Here is a 14,803-nt window from a genome sequence, read left to right as displayed (position 1 = left end):
CAATTTTCTGGATCAGTTTTGAAAAAGAACACTACTTATTTCATAACTGTTTATAGTACAATCACGTTCTTATCTTGAACACAATTATATGCATTTTCCAAAATTGAATTCCTATTAGCTTGGTGGGGATGGAGGTGAGGGTGGGAATAAGTACTTCCAACAAAGTCATAATTCTCAAAGTCTTGCAGCAGAAAAATAACCATATAACCGCTGGTGCTTTAACATGAAGGAAATGTCCCAGTTACATTGTCTGGAGACCATGAAATTATCCCAAAACCTCTGTACTGTTATTTGGACTTAGGAACAAACCCTTTCTTCTTCACCACTGTGCAATTAATTTAATAACCAATTTTCCCACTTACTTTATTCTTCAGGCACCAGACAAACTGTTTTAAGTCATTTGACTTTTATGATAATACCTGCTTATTTGCTTATTTTAATGGAAAGTCAAAGCCTTCTTTCCCCCATCTTTTTTTTTTTTTTTAAGATTCCTTCAAACTTCCAGTCAAGCTCTTCTTACCAATCCCAAGGATAGAATTTCAAAGGCAATTATAGGTTTAAATAACCCAGTACATGCTAATTCTTTCTAAAATATTACTGATAACTTAAGCTTCTGAAACCAAGAGAAAATACCCTATGTAAAAAGAAAAATTATCTTTCATTGCTCACCCTTTTAAATAGAAAATATGTTTAAGGTCTGTTGAGAAAATAAAGAATGGGAAAAATAATTATACCTTTAAATTTTTTTTTCAAATCTTCCCCCAAATATAAACAAAGACAAGACATAAACAAGATCACAAGGCTTATGCTCACATCTGTCCTCCACAGCACGCTTTTTATGTAGACATTATAAAGAATAAAAATTACCCATTAATTATATGGCATGCATCAGCAGTGCACTGGTGGGCTTAAACTTGGTTTTCAGTTATGTATATATACAGATAAATCTCTTCCTGAGTTAAGTTTCATCTTCAGTTGAGACCCAAATCATTTGCTTTCCTTTGTTTGGCAAGGTACTTGACCATGTGATAAGGCAATCAAACATTTCAACCTCCTTCTCTTTTCAGTGGCAAGGCCTTCCTCCATGAGATCACCAACAAGATAGGTGTGAGGACACACCCTAACATATGGTCCTGTAAAACCACAGAGCGGGTTTCTTTGTTCATTGTCTGAAGGCTATAGCACTGTCTCTTCATATATTGGGTGATCTTGAGGTTTTCAATTGAACTGATTCAAAATGGTCTTCTTTTTCCTAGGAAAAAATTAATGAGAACAAAATCAATTTATTGAAATTCCAGTAATATTTTAGGATCATGTCCAGAAAGAAAGTTCCAAAAAATCTTAATCTATGAACCTGCCACTTGTAATTAGGATTTTACATTTAAGGTAAGGTGGCAGACATAAAACAAATAGCATGCCTACCCTGAAGGGTGCTTTTGATGTCCAAGAGATAAGACAGACAAATCCAAAATAGAAGCAAACACATGATTGCAATAGATATCAAAAGATGTAGCTGTGATTCCTGTAAGAAACCACTAAGAGCCTTCCTAAGGGCACACCTGACCTTGATGCTGAAATCAATGACCTTGCAGACTAATTGTGGGCAAAACAGAACTGACAGACACTAAATAATCTCAGGATAACATAGGCTGAAAAAATAACAAAGGCAGCAAAAATAAATAAGGAGGCAGAAATCATTTGAGTTCACTGATATTTTTTATTGTCAGGTTCTGGGGGAATTTTGTTGTTGTCTGTTTGCAGTACTGGGGATTAAACTCAGGAGCACTCTACCACTGAGCTACATCACTGGTCCTTTTTTTATAATTTTTCTTTTTAATTTTGAGACAGGGTGTCACTCAATTGATTAGGCTGTCCCTGAACTTGCAATCCTCCTGCCTCAGGCCTCCCAAGTCCCTGGATTATAGGCATGCACCACCACACCCAGCATGCAGACATGTTTTAAGAAAATCTTCTGGGTACATGTCTACTAAAGATCCTAAACAAGTCATATTAGATAATGCTTCAGAGTTTTAACTTGAATATATCATTGCTGGTGGTGCCATATAATATATTGAAAATGTAGCCTGGTAAATTCTTTTTCTTTAATGGGTAAAAAGAGATATAGAAGGTGAGATTTCTCCCCATCTTAATGATTAAAGTCAGAGAAAGCCTTCTGAAGACTTTAGGAATGGAAAGACAAGAGAACTAGGACTCCTTTTAAAATAAAATAAAATAGGAAGTCAAGAAGTCCAAGGTGAAAATAAATGTGTGTCTAAAGTGGAAGCATAAAACAAAAAAAAGACAGGACATAGATGCTAAGTAGCTGTTAGGAAGGGTGTCTGCCTTTGTGTTTGCTTTCCCTTGAGGAGAGAAGTCCAAGAACTTGTAGAAGAAAATTAGAGGATAAATACCAACATATTGCTTCTCCCCTAACTTTGCTGAGAGGACAGGCTGCTTGGAGAGTAGACTGTAGAGCTCCTTGGTGCTCTCTCGCTGACTGGTTCTCTAAGACCTAGCCTGGAGTCTTGCGTTTATCAGTCTTAACAATTGTTTAAAATAACTATTGATAATTCAAATGTTTATTAAGCCTCCACTGCACTGTGGGACAAGACTAGACTTTAGGGATATAAAAATGAATAGAACAAAATATCTATCCTCAGAGAGATAGGGCATATCAAAGGAAAGCCCTTTAGAGTATCAGATATAACTAGAAAGGAAATCTGAGATTTCTGTGGTCACTCTTTGAAAAAATTTAACTCAATGTTCCTGAGGAGAGGTGAAGTAAACACTTATTGGTTATCCTCAAGGTCATATATAAAGTAAAACACTTGAAAACCCTTCATCAAGTCATGTTTGGATCAAAAGTCTTGAGTTGTCACATTCTCTGCATTGACACAGGATTTTACTACTATTGCTAATATGATAGGGCATATATCTAAGTGTGTGGGTGTGTGCACATGTGTATAATTAGGTAGTGGCACTAATGGAATTGAACTTCCTGATTGTAGGAACTATCCCTTCATTTTCTAATTTCCAGGGCAAGACCAAGGTATCACACATGGTAGGTTGTCAATCAGTGGTTATAGCAATGCATTGAAACACCACATCACAGAAGGAAAAACACTATATTGGAACTGGAGAGATGTGGACTTCTAATCTCCATCTAGTTCCTTTGTACAAATAAATGAGCCCCTATAGGTCTCCATTTGCTCATGCACTAAAGGATGACACACAAGATGGTCTTTTTAAACTCTAAATTGAAGAGCCTATTCAAAAGCCAACTTCTCCCCAAAAATTCTCCTTACCCTGTACTTCCTCTCCCCTGTGCTCCAAGAGACCCTACTCTTATACTTGCCATACTGGATGATTCTCTGTATGCATGGTGATATGTCTTCCCACAATATTCTAGATAGTGTCTGAGATAAGAAACTATGGCTATTTCATATTCCCCAAACCTGGCAAATCACCTCATAGTGTCTCATAACTGATTCTGAATTAAAGAAAGAAAAGAAACAACTGAAAAATCAATTGAAGTTTTTTTTTTTAATTTCTGGGGAAAACCAAGAAAAATAAATACCTATGTAAATATATTTGTATGCAGTGCAGTGCTAGGGAAATATGAAATAAGGTATGAACTTTAGAACATGAATAAGAATATATGAGATAAAGCAAGTATAAGATAAATCCTACATGATGCAGTAGTTTTAAAAACTCACATTTTTGCTTTCTGAAATCATGCATTAAAAATGTAACACATAATAAGACTTCTACAATGATATTCACAACTTTATTCATAGTGAAACACTGGAAATAACACAGGTATTCATTAACAGAACAAAAATAATTTTAGTATATCCATACACTAGATTACTATTCCTGCATAAAGAGAAATACACTACTGATTAATAGAATAAGGTGGATGAATCTCAAAAACATCTTTTAGAGTGAAAGAAAAGTTATACAAAATACTATATACTGTGTAACTGCAATTATATGAGACTCTAAAACAGACAAAGCTAATCTATGGTTTCAGAGACAGTTAGAGTAATTTTCTTTGGAAGAAAGGGATTAACCGCGTGCAAAAGGACACAAGATTACTTTCGGGGGATGTTCATATTTCACATCTTGGTAGGATTTTTATTTATACAGGCATATATATTCTCAAAATTGATCAAATTATACATACACTGTGATATGTTCATTTTGCCATAAAGAAATCTTAAAATATTGAATTCTAATCAATGATATGTATCCTGAAGTATTGGGGGTGAAATATATCAAAACCTGCAACTTACACTGAAACAAACAACAAAAAAAAAGGTAGGGAGACTGATAAATGAATAATGGGATGGACGAATGGATACATACATAACAAAGGAAATATAGTAAAATTTAGATGATAGGTTCTAAAAATTACTGCATATTTTTTCAACTTTTATGTAATAGCTAAAATCTAATTTTAAAGAGTAAAAAAAAGAAAGATTATTATGCTAAAATTGCTATTCAAAATAAGGTGTAACTTATCGAACTTTCTTAGAGGGAAAAACCTCTATCCTTCATCTTATCTCCTGTGATTGTTTTCCAAGAACATTTTCAAGCTTTCAATGCTCTGTCATACTATAACAACAGAGGAAGTACTGTAATATGAGAAAATACTTTAAAATTTACACACTATTTTAACATACTCTCCTCTGAAAATTTCCATTTATTCTTTAAGATTCAACTTAGGAATTACTTTGTCTTAAACAATTTCGCTGGCACCTAAATATTCCTTTCACTATTATAAGATAATGCCCTGACAAATGGGGATCACAGGATAAAATCAGTAAAGAGAAGTCTATATTGATGTTTGGAGGTTTTCTCCAGGGGTTTCTACATGTCTTGTGAAGAAGATAACAGATCGCCCTTTAGTCTAAATAATGTTTTAAAGATGTTAATACAAAAAAAAAAAATTCCACAAAAAAAAAAACTTGGATGATAGAGATGATATCTCCTTTCAGAACTAAGGAAAAGTTCACTTACTATCCTGAAAGCTGAGAAAATGCCTCTCCTGTGGAGAAATAGCAAACATACTTACTGCCTATAATAAAAGATTCAGGTTCCACAACCTATGGGTTGCTCTTCTATAATATAATCCATTCATCTAGTCTTCCTCACTTCACTGTGTGGAAAGTGGGACTTGAGGAACCAAAGCAACCACTGATATTTTGGATACTGTTAATGTTGTGAATAATAAACTTTTATGTCTAAATCAGGAGACTTTTTGTCTTACAAATAGTTCATGAAACCATGGCAGGCTAATTTGTTGGCTAGCAAGTAGAAAAAATTTTCAAAACCTTTAGAGTTCTTTACTGCTTTGCTAATGAGGATGGAAAAATGATAGAGACATGGTTTCTAGAAGAGCAAAGATGATAGCTTTGCACCTAAGATTTGAGGGAAGAATAACTACTAACAAACCATAGCAATTGGTAATAAACATGCTGACCAAAGTCTGGTTAACAAGGCAACAATTGGTCCCCCATTTTATCTTTCAATAATGAAGAAGAATTGGGAGGTGGTTGCCAGAAGAATAGTGGGAAGCAGACTAAAGAGATTACAGTTCAGTTCCCTGAACAGTGCTCTGGATGTTATTAATTTTCTTCTGGATAAGAAGACCCCCTAACTAATCAGGCAATTCAACTCAGAGGTGCCCTATGAATAATCACTACTAAAATTCATCCTAATAAGAAAAGAAAAATTTATTCTCGCTAGATAAAAGTTATAAAGATTTGTACCTACAATAAATATGAAAGGGAAGAAAATGGAAACCATTTATGAACAGAAACCTGGAGAATTGTTAGAATTTTGTTTGGTCCACCTTGGAGATGGTGTGTCAGGACTTAATGAGTGTTAAGTAAGAATGGGAACAACTGGGCCATCTTGGATATCAGCACCTCTCGCCATCTGTCAAGCCAACCACAGATAAACTAAAAGTGAAAGATAAAGGACTCAGATTTTGGAGTGGTTCCTAACTATAATTACAGAGCTTTGTTTTCTCTGAGAGGTTTCCCTGAGACTAATTTCTATAGGAATACTCTGTGAGACACTGACTAGTCGTTGGACTCTTATTGCCACAAATTGGGCTTATAAGGTGAAAGAAGACCACTACCCAAAGGAAACTAGATAAATTAGTATGGTCAGCTCCACCCTGGAGATTTCTCCTATCCTTTGTTAAAACCAAGCATTAACTTAGATGTACGGCAACACAGCAAGAAATATTCTGGATTAGGATGGGTTCTTTTTTAAAAAAAGTTTCCTATATATGAGCCAAGTCCATATCAATAAAAGGACATAAAACCTCTAGCCTCACCCTGAAAGCAATCTTGATGTGGTTTCTGAGTCAAGGGATGCCAAAGCTGAACTAGATGATGTTTAATAATAATAACTGTAACATAAAACTCTAGGTAGACAAAAACCATTGGCTGTTTAGTTCAGAAGCAGTTGATGTGCTTCTCAAAAACAAAAATCTTATCTGCTGTCACAAAGATTTTCTTTCTCTTTACACTAAATCACTCTCTCCCCATCCATTCTTATCTCAGATGCTTTAAGAAGAAAGGTATTCTTGATAATAACCATTCTAATTGGGGTGAGATGAAAATTTTAAGGTCGTTTTGATTTGCATTTGTCTTATTACTAGAGATGTTGAACATTTTTTCATATATCTCTTAATCCCTTGTATATTTTCTTCTGTGAAGTGGCTGGTCAGTTCCTTAGACCATTTATTGATTGGGTTATTTGTATTTTGGGTGTACAGTTTTTTGAGTTCTTTATAAATTCTGGAGATTACTGCTCTATCTGAAGTGTGTGTGGTAAAGATTTTCTCCCACTCTATAGGCTCTCTCTTCACATTGCTGGTTGTTTTCTTTGCCGAGAAAATACTTTTTAGCTGAATCCTTCCCATTTGTTGATTCCTGCCTTTATTTATTGTGCTTTGGGAGTCTTGTTAAGGAAGTCTGGTCCTAAGCTGACATGATGAAGATTTGAGCCTATTTTTTCTTTGTTTTGGAGCAGGGTCTCTGGTCTAATTCATTGATCCATTTTGAGTTGAGTTTTATACAGGGTGAGAGATAGGGATTTAATTTCATTTTGTTGCATAATGATTTCCATTTTTCCCAGTACCATTTGTTGAAGAGGCTATCTTTTCTCCATTGTATGTTTTGGGCAACTTCATCCAGTATGAGATAACTGTATTCATGTGGGTTTGTCTCTGCATCCTATATTCTGCACCATTGGTCTACCTGTCTATTTTGGTGCCAATACCATGTCTTTTTTTGTTACTATGGCTCTATAGTATAGTTTAAGTTCTGATATTCTGATACCTCCTGCTTCACTCTTCCTGCTAAGGATTGCTTTGGCTATTCTGGGTCTCTTATTCTTCCAAATGAATTTCATGACTGCTTTCTCTATTTCTGTGAGGTACGTCACTGGGATTTTAATTGGAATTGCATTGAATCTGTATAGCACTTTTGGTAGTATGGCCATTTTGACAATATTAATTCTGCCTCTCCAAGACATGGAGGATCTTTCCATCTTCTAAGATTTTCTTTAATTTCTTTCTTTAAAGTTCTGTAGTTTCATTGTAAAATTCTTTCACCTCTTTTGTTAGACTGATTAGTATTATTTTTTTTTTTTTAGGTTATTGTGAATGGGGTAGTTTTCCTAATTTCTCCTTCAGAGGATTCTTCACTTATGAATAGAAATACATTAATTTGTGAATGTTGATTTTATATTCTGCTACTTTGCTGAATTCATTTATTAGTTCTAAAAGTTTTCTGGTGGAACTTTTTGGATCCTCTAAATATAGAATCATGTTGTCAGCAAATAGTGATAGTTTGAGTTCTTCTTTTCCTATTGGTATCCCTTTAATTTCTTTGGTCTAATTGCTCTGGCTAGAGCTTCAAGGACGATGTTGAATAGAAGTGGTCAAAGAGGGCATCCCTGTCTTGTTCCAGTTTTTAGAAGGAATGCTTTCAATTTTTCTCCATTTAGAATGATGTTGGCCATGGGCTTAGCATAGACTTTACAATGTTGAGGTATTTTCCTACTATCCCTATTTTTTCTAGTGTTTTGAGAATGAAGGGGTGCTGCATTTTATCAAATGCTTTTTCTGCATGTATTGAAATAATCATACGATTCTTAATTTTAGTCTGTTGATGTTGTGAATTACATTTAATGATTTCCAGATTTTGAACCAACCTTGCATTCCTGGGCTGAAACCCACTTGATCAATCTTTTCAATATGTGTTGTATGCAATTTGCCAGAATTTTGTTAAGAATTTTTGCATCTATGTTTATCAGGGATATTGGTCTGAAGTTTTCTTTCCTTGATGTGTCTTTGTCTGGTTTTGGTATCAGGATGATACCAGCTTCATAGAATGAGTTTGGAAGGGTTCGCTCCTTTTCTATTTCATGGATTTACCCCAATTAGAATGACTACTATCAAGACTACAAGCAACAATAGGTGTTGGTGAGGATGTGGGAAAAAAGGTACACTCATACATTGCTGGTGGGATTGCAAATTGGTGCAGCTACTCTGGGTAGCAGTATGGAGATTCCTAAGAAAACTTGGAATGGATCCACCTTTTGATCTAGCTATCCCAGTCCTCGGTTTATACCCAAAGGACTTAAAGTCAGCATACTACAGTGAAGCAGTCACATCAATGTTTATAGCAGCTCAATTCACAATAGCTAGATTGTGGAACCAACCTAGATGCTCCTCAGTAGATGAATGGATAAAGAAACTGTGGTATACATATACAATGGAATATTATTGAGTCATAAAGATGAAATAAAATTATGGCATTTGCAGGTAAATGGATGGAGCTGGAGAATATCATGATAAGTGAAATAAGCCAATCCCAAAAAACCAAAGTTCAAATGTTTTCTCCAATAAGTGGATGATGATATGCAATGGAGGTGGGGGGGAGGAAAGAATTGAGGAATGTTGGATTGTGTATAGTGTAATGAGGGGTGGGGAGGGGGTGGGGGAAGGAAAGATAATGGCATGAGACAAACATCATTACCCTATGTACATGTATGATTACACAAACAGTGTGACTACATCATGTACAACCAGAGAAATGAACAGTTGTACCCCATTTGTGTACAATGAAAAAAAAAAAAAAGAAAATCAACTATAAAAATAAATAATATGGAAAGAGTTGTAAAAACATTTAGCTTTTATAGTAAAACTAATTTTGTCATTCCTCTTAAAAAAAAAAAAAAAAAGAAGAAGAAAGGTGATTAGCAGACCAAGCTAAGTTTTCCTGGGACCAATAGGGACTAAAAACCATCTGAACCTGCTACAAAACCTTTGAGAGGGGGGTCCTCAAATACGACTCTGTTGATAGCAGGCAACCAAGCCACCATCCTACCTGAACTTATAGGAAGAGAGGGCCATATAAATAATGGAATGTGAGCAAGGTTTAGATCAATGAAGGGAAAAACAATGTGACCTGTGACAGAGTTAAATTTGCCTATTCAAGGTACTGTTGTTGCTTCTACATATGAACACACAGTAGGACTTGAGGTTATATGTAATAAGTGCTAGATAACATTCTCCTGATCATGAGTAATCACTTGTAGAGAAGGGCTAGTAGACCACCCCAGGGGCTCCTAACTCTGCTGCATGAGATAGAGTTTCACACAAGGTCCTTGCCTTCTGATACCCAAGTGGTCATTATTTTATTGGTATCCAACATGAAGCTTCCATCTCAACAGCCCTGACTGGCTTATCACACCTCCACTAGAAGATGCTGATTAATCACCACAGAATTCAGAGACCTGGTAGATAATGTTCCTTGGGACAGTATAGGCATATTTGTAATGCTGAATCTATCCAACAGTCAAGAAAAAATAGTACAGCTCCTGACTTGACTCTTTGCTACTACAGACACTATGGGTTTTGCTTGAGTATCCTATTTGCTTTTTTATATCAATTAACCCACAAAGTGGCATCCTTTGAGTTGGGCCCAAACAGGATATATTATAAATAGTCCTGAAAGCTGGGCCATACTCTACCTTTGGGATCTTACAACTTTATCAACTTTGTGATACAATTCTCTGGGATTAATGATTTTGTCATTTGTAGACTCTGGCAATGGGAGGCAATCCAATCCCAGAATCTTCCTTTCAGGTTTTAAACTCATCACTCCTTGACATGGATGACAAATATAGTCTTTCTGAAAATCAACTATTAGTTTGTTACTGAACTCTATTTAAAACTGAATATTATTCCCATGTAAACCTTGTAACTATATCTGCATAAGTCCCATTTATGGTGAGATGACAAGGTGGAAAGGGCCCAATAAGTTTAGATTTTCAAAGATAAATGACATATATTCAAGAATATAGCTGGTCTGTTCTCAGTGGTATCAGCCTCTAATGAAAATATGGCAGCAAACACTTTGGAAGCAACTTTATTCCCTATTCTAGTGTTCCAAACAAATCTGCTGGCTCAGTGGAACTCTTGATTCATCTAAGTACTACTACATGTCTGGGTCTGGTTCACTGTAGATTTAATTGAGTTGAAACCCAATGGTGTCCACTGGCTGCTACATATGTTTCATCTCAGCCTCATATATGTGTAACTCAAAACTGACAAGATTGCTCATTTCAGTGGATAGAACTCAACGACATTTTCTTAGATTTGGATAATATTTCTCTTGATAAACTATATTTTTACTGTTTCTTGAGCTATTAAAAATAGCCTGCTTTGTCTGACACTTGGAAAACTTCAGACTGGCAGATTAAAGTCAACCACTTTGAGGGCACAGATGTTGGAAGTAAATGTTAGCTTCTGATCACATCATACATGTCACTCATTGAGCTGACCACAGTAAGTCTCTATCTTATGAAACAATCAAATAGAATCAATTTCTGAGAAAGTCTGCACATGACAGATTGCCACAAATGCTGAATATAGGTCATTATCCCACCCATATGGGTCCAATGCATTTGCCATCATATATTGGGCAAAAAGTAAAAGGGCTCTTATTTTTTTGATAGAGGTCACCACAGCTTACCAGACTTGAGAATCATGCCAAAAGTTGATCAGTTTTTCCTTGGGTAATTGATTGTATCATACCTTTGACCACTTTTTGGACTACTGGTGGTGCTTCACCACTAATCAGTTAACTCTAGCCTTACCGTTTTCGCCTTTGAAACAAATCCATATAAAGTGTATGACTTTATGATCATTTCAATGACAATGATGCATATTTTGGCTCAAAAACCACCCAGAAATGGGTTGGGAGTATTCAATAAACCTTCCACACTTCCTACCATCCAAAAGCTTGTAGTGTCATTAACCACAAAAATGGCCTTCTCAGAAACTATCTCAAAAGATTCTGACTTTATCTCCTTCACCTTCTTTAGGCCAACATGTCTTTGGTCACTGAATATGGTTCCACACTGGAAGAGATCATCTTCTCTTGGTTACTTCATGGATAATGATCATGGAGTGGAGAAGTAATGTATATATATACACCATCTCTAAAAATCCAGGATTCTGCCTGACCATTATAGGGCATAACATGTCCTTATTTATTTCAATAGCAATCCCTGCACTGCCTGGGTACAACCTCTAGAGATAGCCCAGACTGAAGCAGCCTTGAAGGTTCAAATATAATTGTAGTTTAATTACCACCTGTATTTTGTCTTGTTGAATTTTTATGATTCTAGATCAAAAGGATAATGACAAATAATAATAGAGTATATTGCTTATTCAGTCCCCCTATCATGGTTCACATGGAAAAAAGTAGGGGTCTCCACAGTTATTTTAAAATGACTTTGTCCTTCTTGTACTTAAATGTTCTGGAAGATAAATCTAGGTGTCAGTGGAGGATGAGCAGAAATAAACTAAGGCTGTAACAACTGAAATGGGACAGTGGCCGTGGACAGAGACAAAAATGCAGTCTGATAATGGGGCACTTGGAAGGAGATGCCTTAGACACTGAGAGGAATGAATAAAGAGTTATACTAATAATAATCTGCTTTTCAGAGCCACATGGTCACTTTGCTATGAAGAAAATGTCCTAATGTGGCTCTCTCAAATTGTTACAAAGACCTTTAATTTAACTGACTTCTGGGTCTGTCATACCCACCATATGCTCTAATCACAATTTGACTGCCATTACTTGTAAGCTAGCTCACTAAGAAATCTATCAGATGCAGCAGGGATGACCCAGCTTCTGCTCCAGAATAACATCAATTGACACCTCTAATCCTATAACCTTCACTCAGTCAGCACATGACATAGACAAATGGGATACCCATTTGTGGTATGGAAAAGCAGGAAAAGTTGAACTGACTATCCTTAGGCAGTCTTCTGATTGGTAATAGACACACATATTTGGGATGAACTGAAAACCCTAAAGTTTATTATTCAGCAAGGTTGATATTTCAGGCACTGTCAACCTGTGCGTCCTGTCTAATCTAACTTTCACTTAGTATCCCCAACACTTATAAATATAGCTTTCCTTTCAGAGGCAGCATGCGTACCTCTAGGATTATACTTCTTTGTGGAAACCAGGCATTACCTTGGCTTTTGTCCTAAAAATATAGTGGTTTGTACCTTAGGAATAGTCATATCAAATTTTCATCTTTATAGAAACATCACAAATAAATCATGTAACTCCTAGATAACTGTAAGAACCTTTCCAAAATGAGTAAATAACATTATTTACATTCACTCTATGGGCAGTTGTTCAATTAGAAAAGTGGGTATGAAATTTGTCCCTAACTTTGGCTAAAATAATCAATTATATCACCTCATTCATTGAAGTCATTTGGGGCAACATTAACTCATTGTCCATATATTGTTATGGAGAATGTAATTACCTTATACCTCCTCATTGATGACCTAAGGCAAAATCTGTGCAGTCACTAATATACCTTGTTGTACCTGCACTGTTATACCTGGATTGTCTTGTTGTATTGTTATGATTCCAGATCAAGAAGGTAATTACCACTTAGTTGAGTATGCTGCTCACTGAATCCCCCAACATAGTCCATATAGGCAAAAATGGGAAGTATACTGGGTCTCCTAGTTTTTGAAATTTCCATATCTTTCTTCCACCTGAATCGTATGGTAGAAATATCTTGGTGCCAGTGGAAAGGTTTCAGGTTGAATAGAAAGGTCAACCCAAGAGTAAAAAGGTCAACTCTTTTTTCAAGGAGAAAGCCAGCTAGCTTTCTAAGCTGGATCCTAAAGGTTTATGGCATTTGTTCAGCTAATCAGGTCTGAGATCCTGTGGGTATGAACAAGGTTAATAATACAGGATGGCCTCATCTTGCTGCATGATGTCCCATTGATATTAGCTTTATTTAAATGTTGTTTGAAGCAAATTGACCAGATTTGGTCACAGCTTCCATCAATCATATTAATCAGAGTTTGGGGTGGAGTTTCCATATTAAAGGGGAAATTCACCAGAAGCCAAGATGGTAGAGAAATAAGGGTTGTATTTTGTTAGGAGATAATTCTCCATAGTTTTCTTGCAGTTCTGCACATCTTATGAGCAAGACACTGGTTTCCTTTTGTTTTAGACTGTATTTTAAGACTCTTTATATAAAAAAAGTCTTTGAAGATAAAAATTTTGTCTCCTTCCAGAGCAAAGAGCAGGCTTGCTACCTGTCCAAGTACAGTAAAGATAATAGCTCCCGTTGGGGAAAAGAATGGGCATACTTACTGCCCTTTCTGAAAATTCAGATTCCCAAAGCTTTGGGTTTCTTTCCTGTAATTGAACCAAGTATTATTATTTCCTCTGCAAACAGCCCTGTGAGAACTGGGACTTTGGAAACTGGTGTAAATACTGATGCTAAACTGTCTACTATCTCTCTGTGAGTACTAAACTATCTTTTGTCTCTACCCAGGAGTCTTATGACTTCTTAAGTATTCATGAAACTCACTTGCTAGTTTGCAAGTATGGCAAAATTTTCAGTTCTTAGCAATCACTATATATTTATTATTACATAGCAATAGTACCCTCCCTAAACTCCCACCTAAATAAAAATTTAAAATTAAATAACCATTTGTATAAAGGGAAAATGACTTATTTATTGTATTTTTAAATAACCCCCTATATTCATGTGCCTAAATTAGGAGAATAAAAGGGAAATAGTTACTAAATACTCTCTATAAATGTAATCTTATGTCTTTTGTCTGTTCTCCTGAAAATCATTTGAAATGTATTTGCTTTCTTCTATTTCATTCTAATTTTCAATCTTGAGTGGGTAAATTTGTCATTTACATCTTGTAAATCAAGGGTGAAGAATGTCAATAAAATGTGTTTTCACATAATATTTAAGGTTTCACATTATGTTTGGATACAGTAGTTATTTCCAGGTAGAAAAATATGATGGCATCTGATATGGTGGTAACTTAAACACCTCCACAGTTTATGTGACTTCTGTTTTCTCCATGTAAAATAACTTTGTTGTAAAATAAACACAAAAATAAAAGTATGGATACATATGAAATCTTTTATTAACCTAATTTTTGGGGGTTTTTAATTATAAAATAATACATTATCTTTGTGAAAATCCAAACATTACAAAAGGTATTACTTCAGACTACATATTCTCATTTCCCTATTCTCAAAAAACAGCTACTATTAATAGTTCATAATGCGAATAATAACACAAATAAATGTTCAATAGGAATATGATAGTCTGTTGTTTTTACTTTATTCTGACTATCCTACTATCAATAAACATAGACATCTCAATTTTTAACAGTCACAGAGACATACAGTATTCTATTACT

The 14,803-nt window shown here is 35.3% G+C and overlaps 1 protein-coding gene across 1 annotated transcript in view; it reads right to left on the bottom strand.

Moving 5' to 3' along the window:
- Nucleotides 1-440: 440 nt before the first annotated feature.
- Nucleotides 441-14,803, bottom strand: part of Elapor2 (endosome-lysosome associated apoptosis and autophagy regulator family member 2) — a 170,550-nt gene continuing 156,187 nt past the window's right edge. Inside the window, 1 exon segment of the mRNA XM_047562761.1 lies at nucleotides 441-1,252. Coding sequence (XP_047418717.1) covers nucleotides 1,193-1,252 — 60 coding nt within the window. The 3' untranslated portion in view covers nucleotides 441-1,192.

The sequence above is a fragment of the Sciurus carolinensis genome, chromosome 8 (genome assembly GCF_902686445.1).
Source record: "Sciurus carolinensis chromosome 8, mSciCar1.2, whole genome shotgun sequence".
NCBI lineage: Eukaryota > Metazoa > Chordata > Mammalia > Rodentia > Sciuridae > Sciurus > Sciurus carolinensis.
Note: the sequence above shows the minus strand (reverse complement) of the source record. Positions and strands in the feature narration are given on the sequence as shown.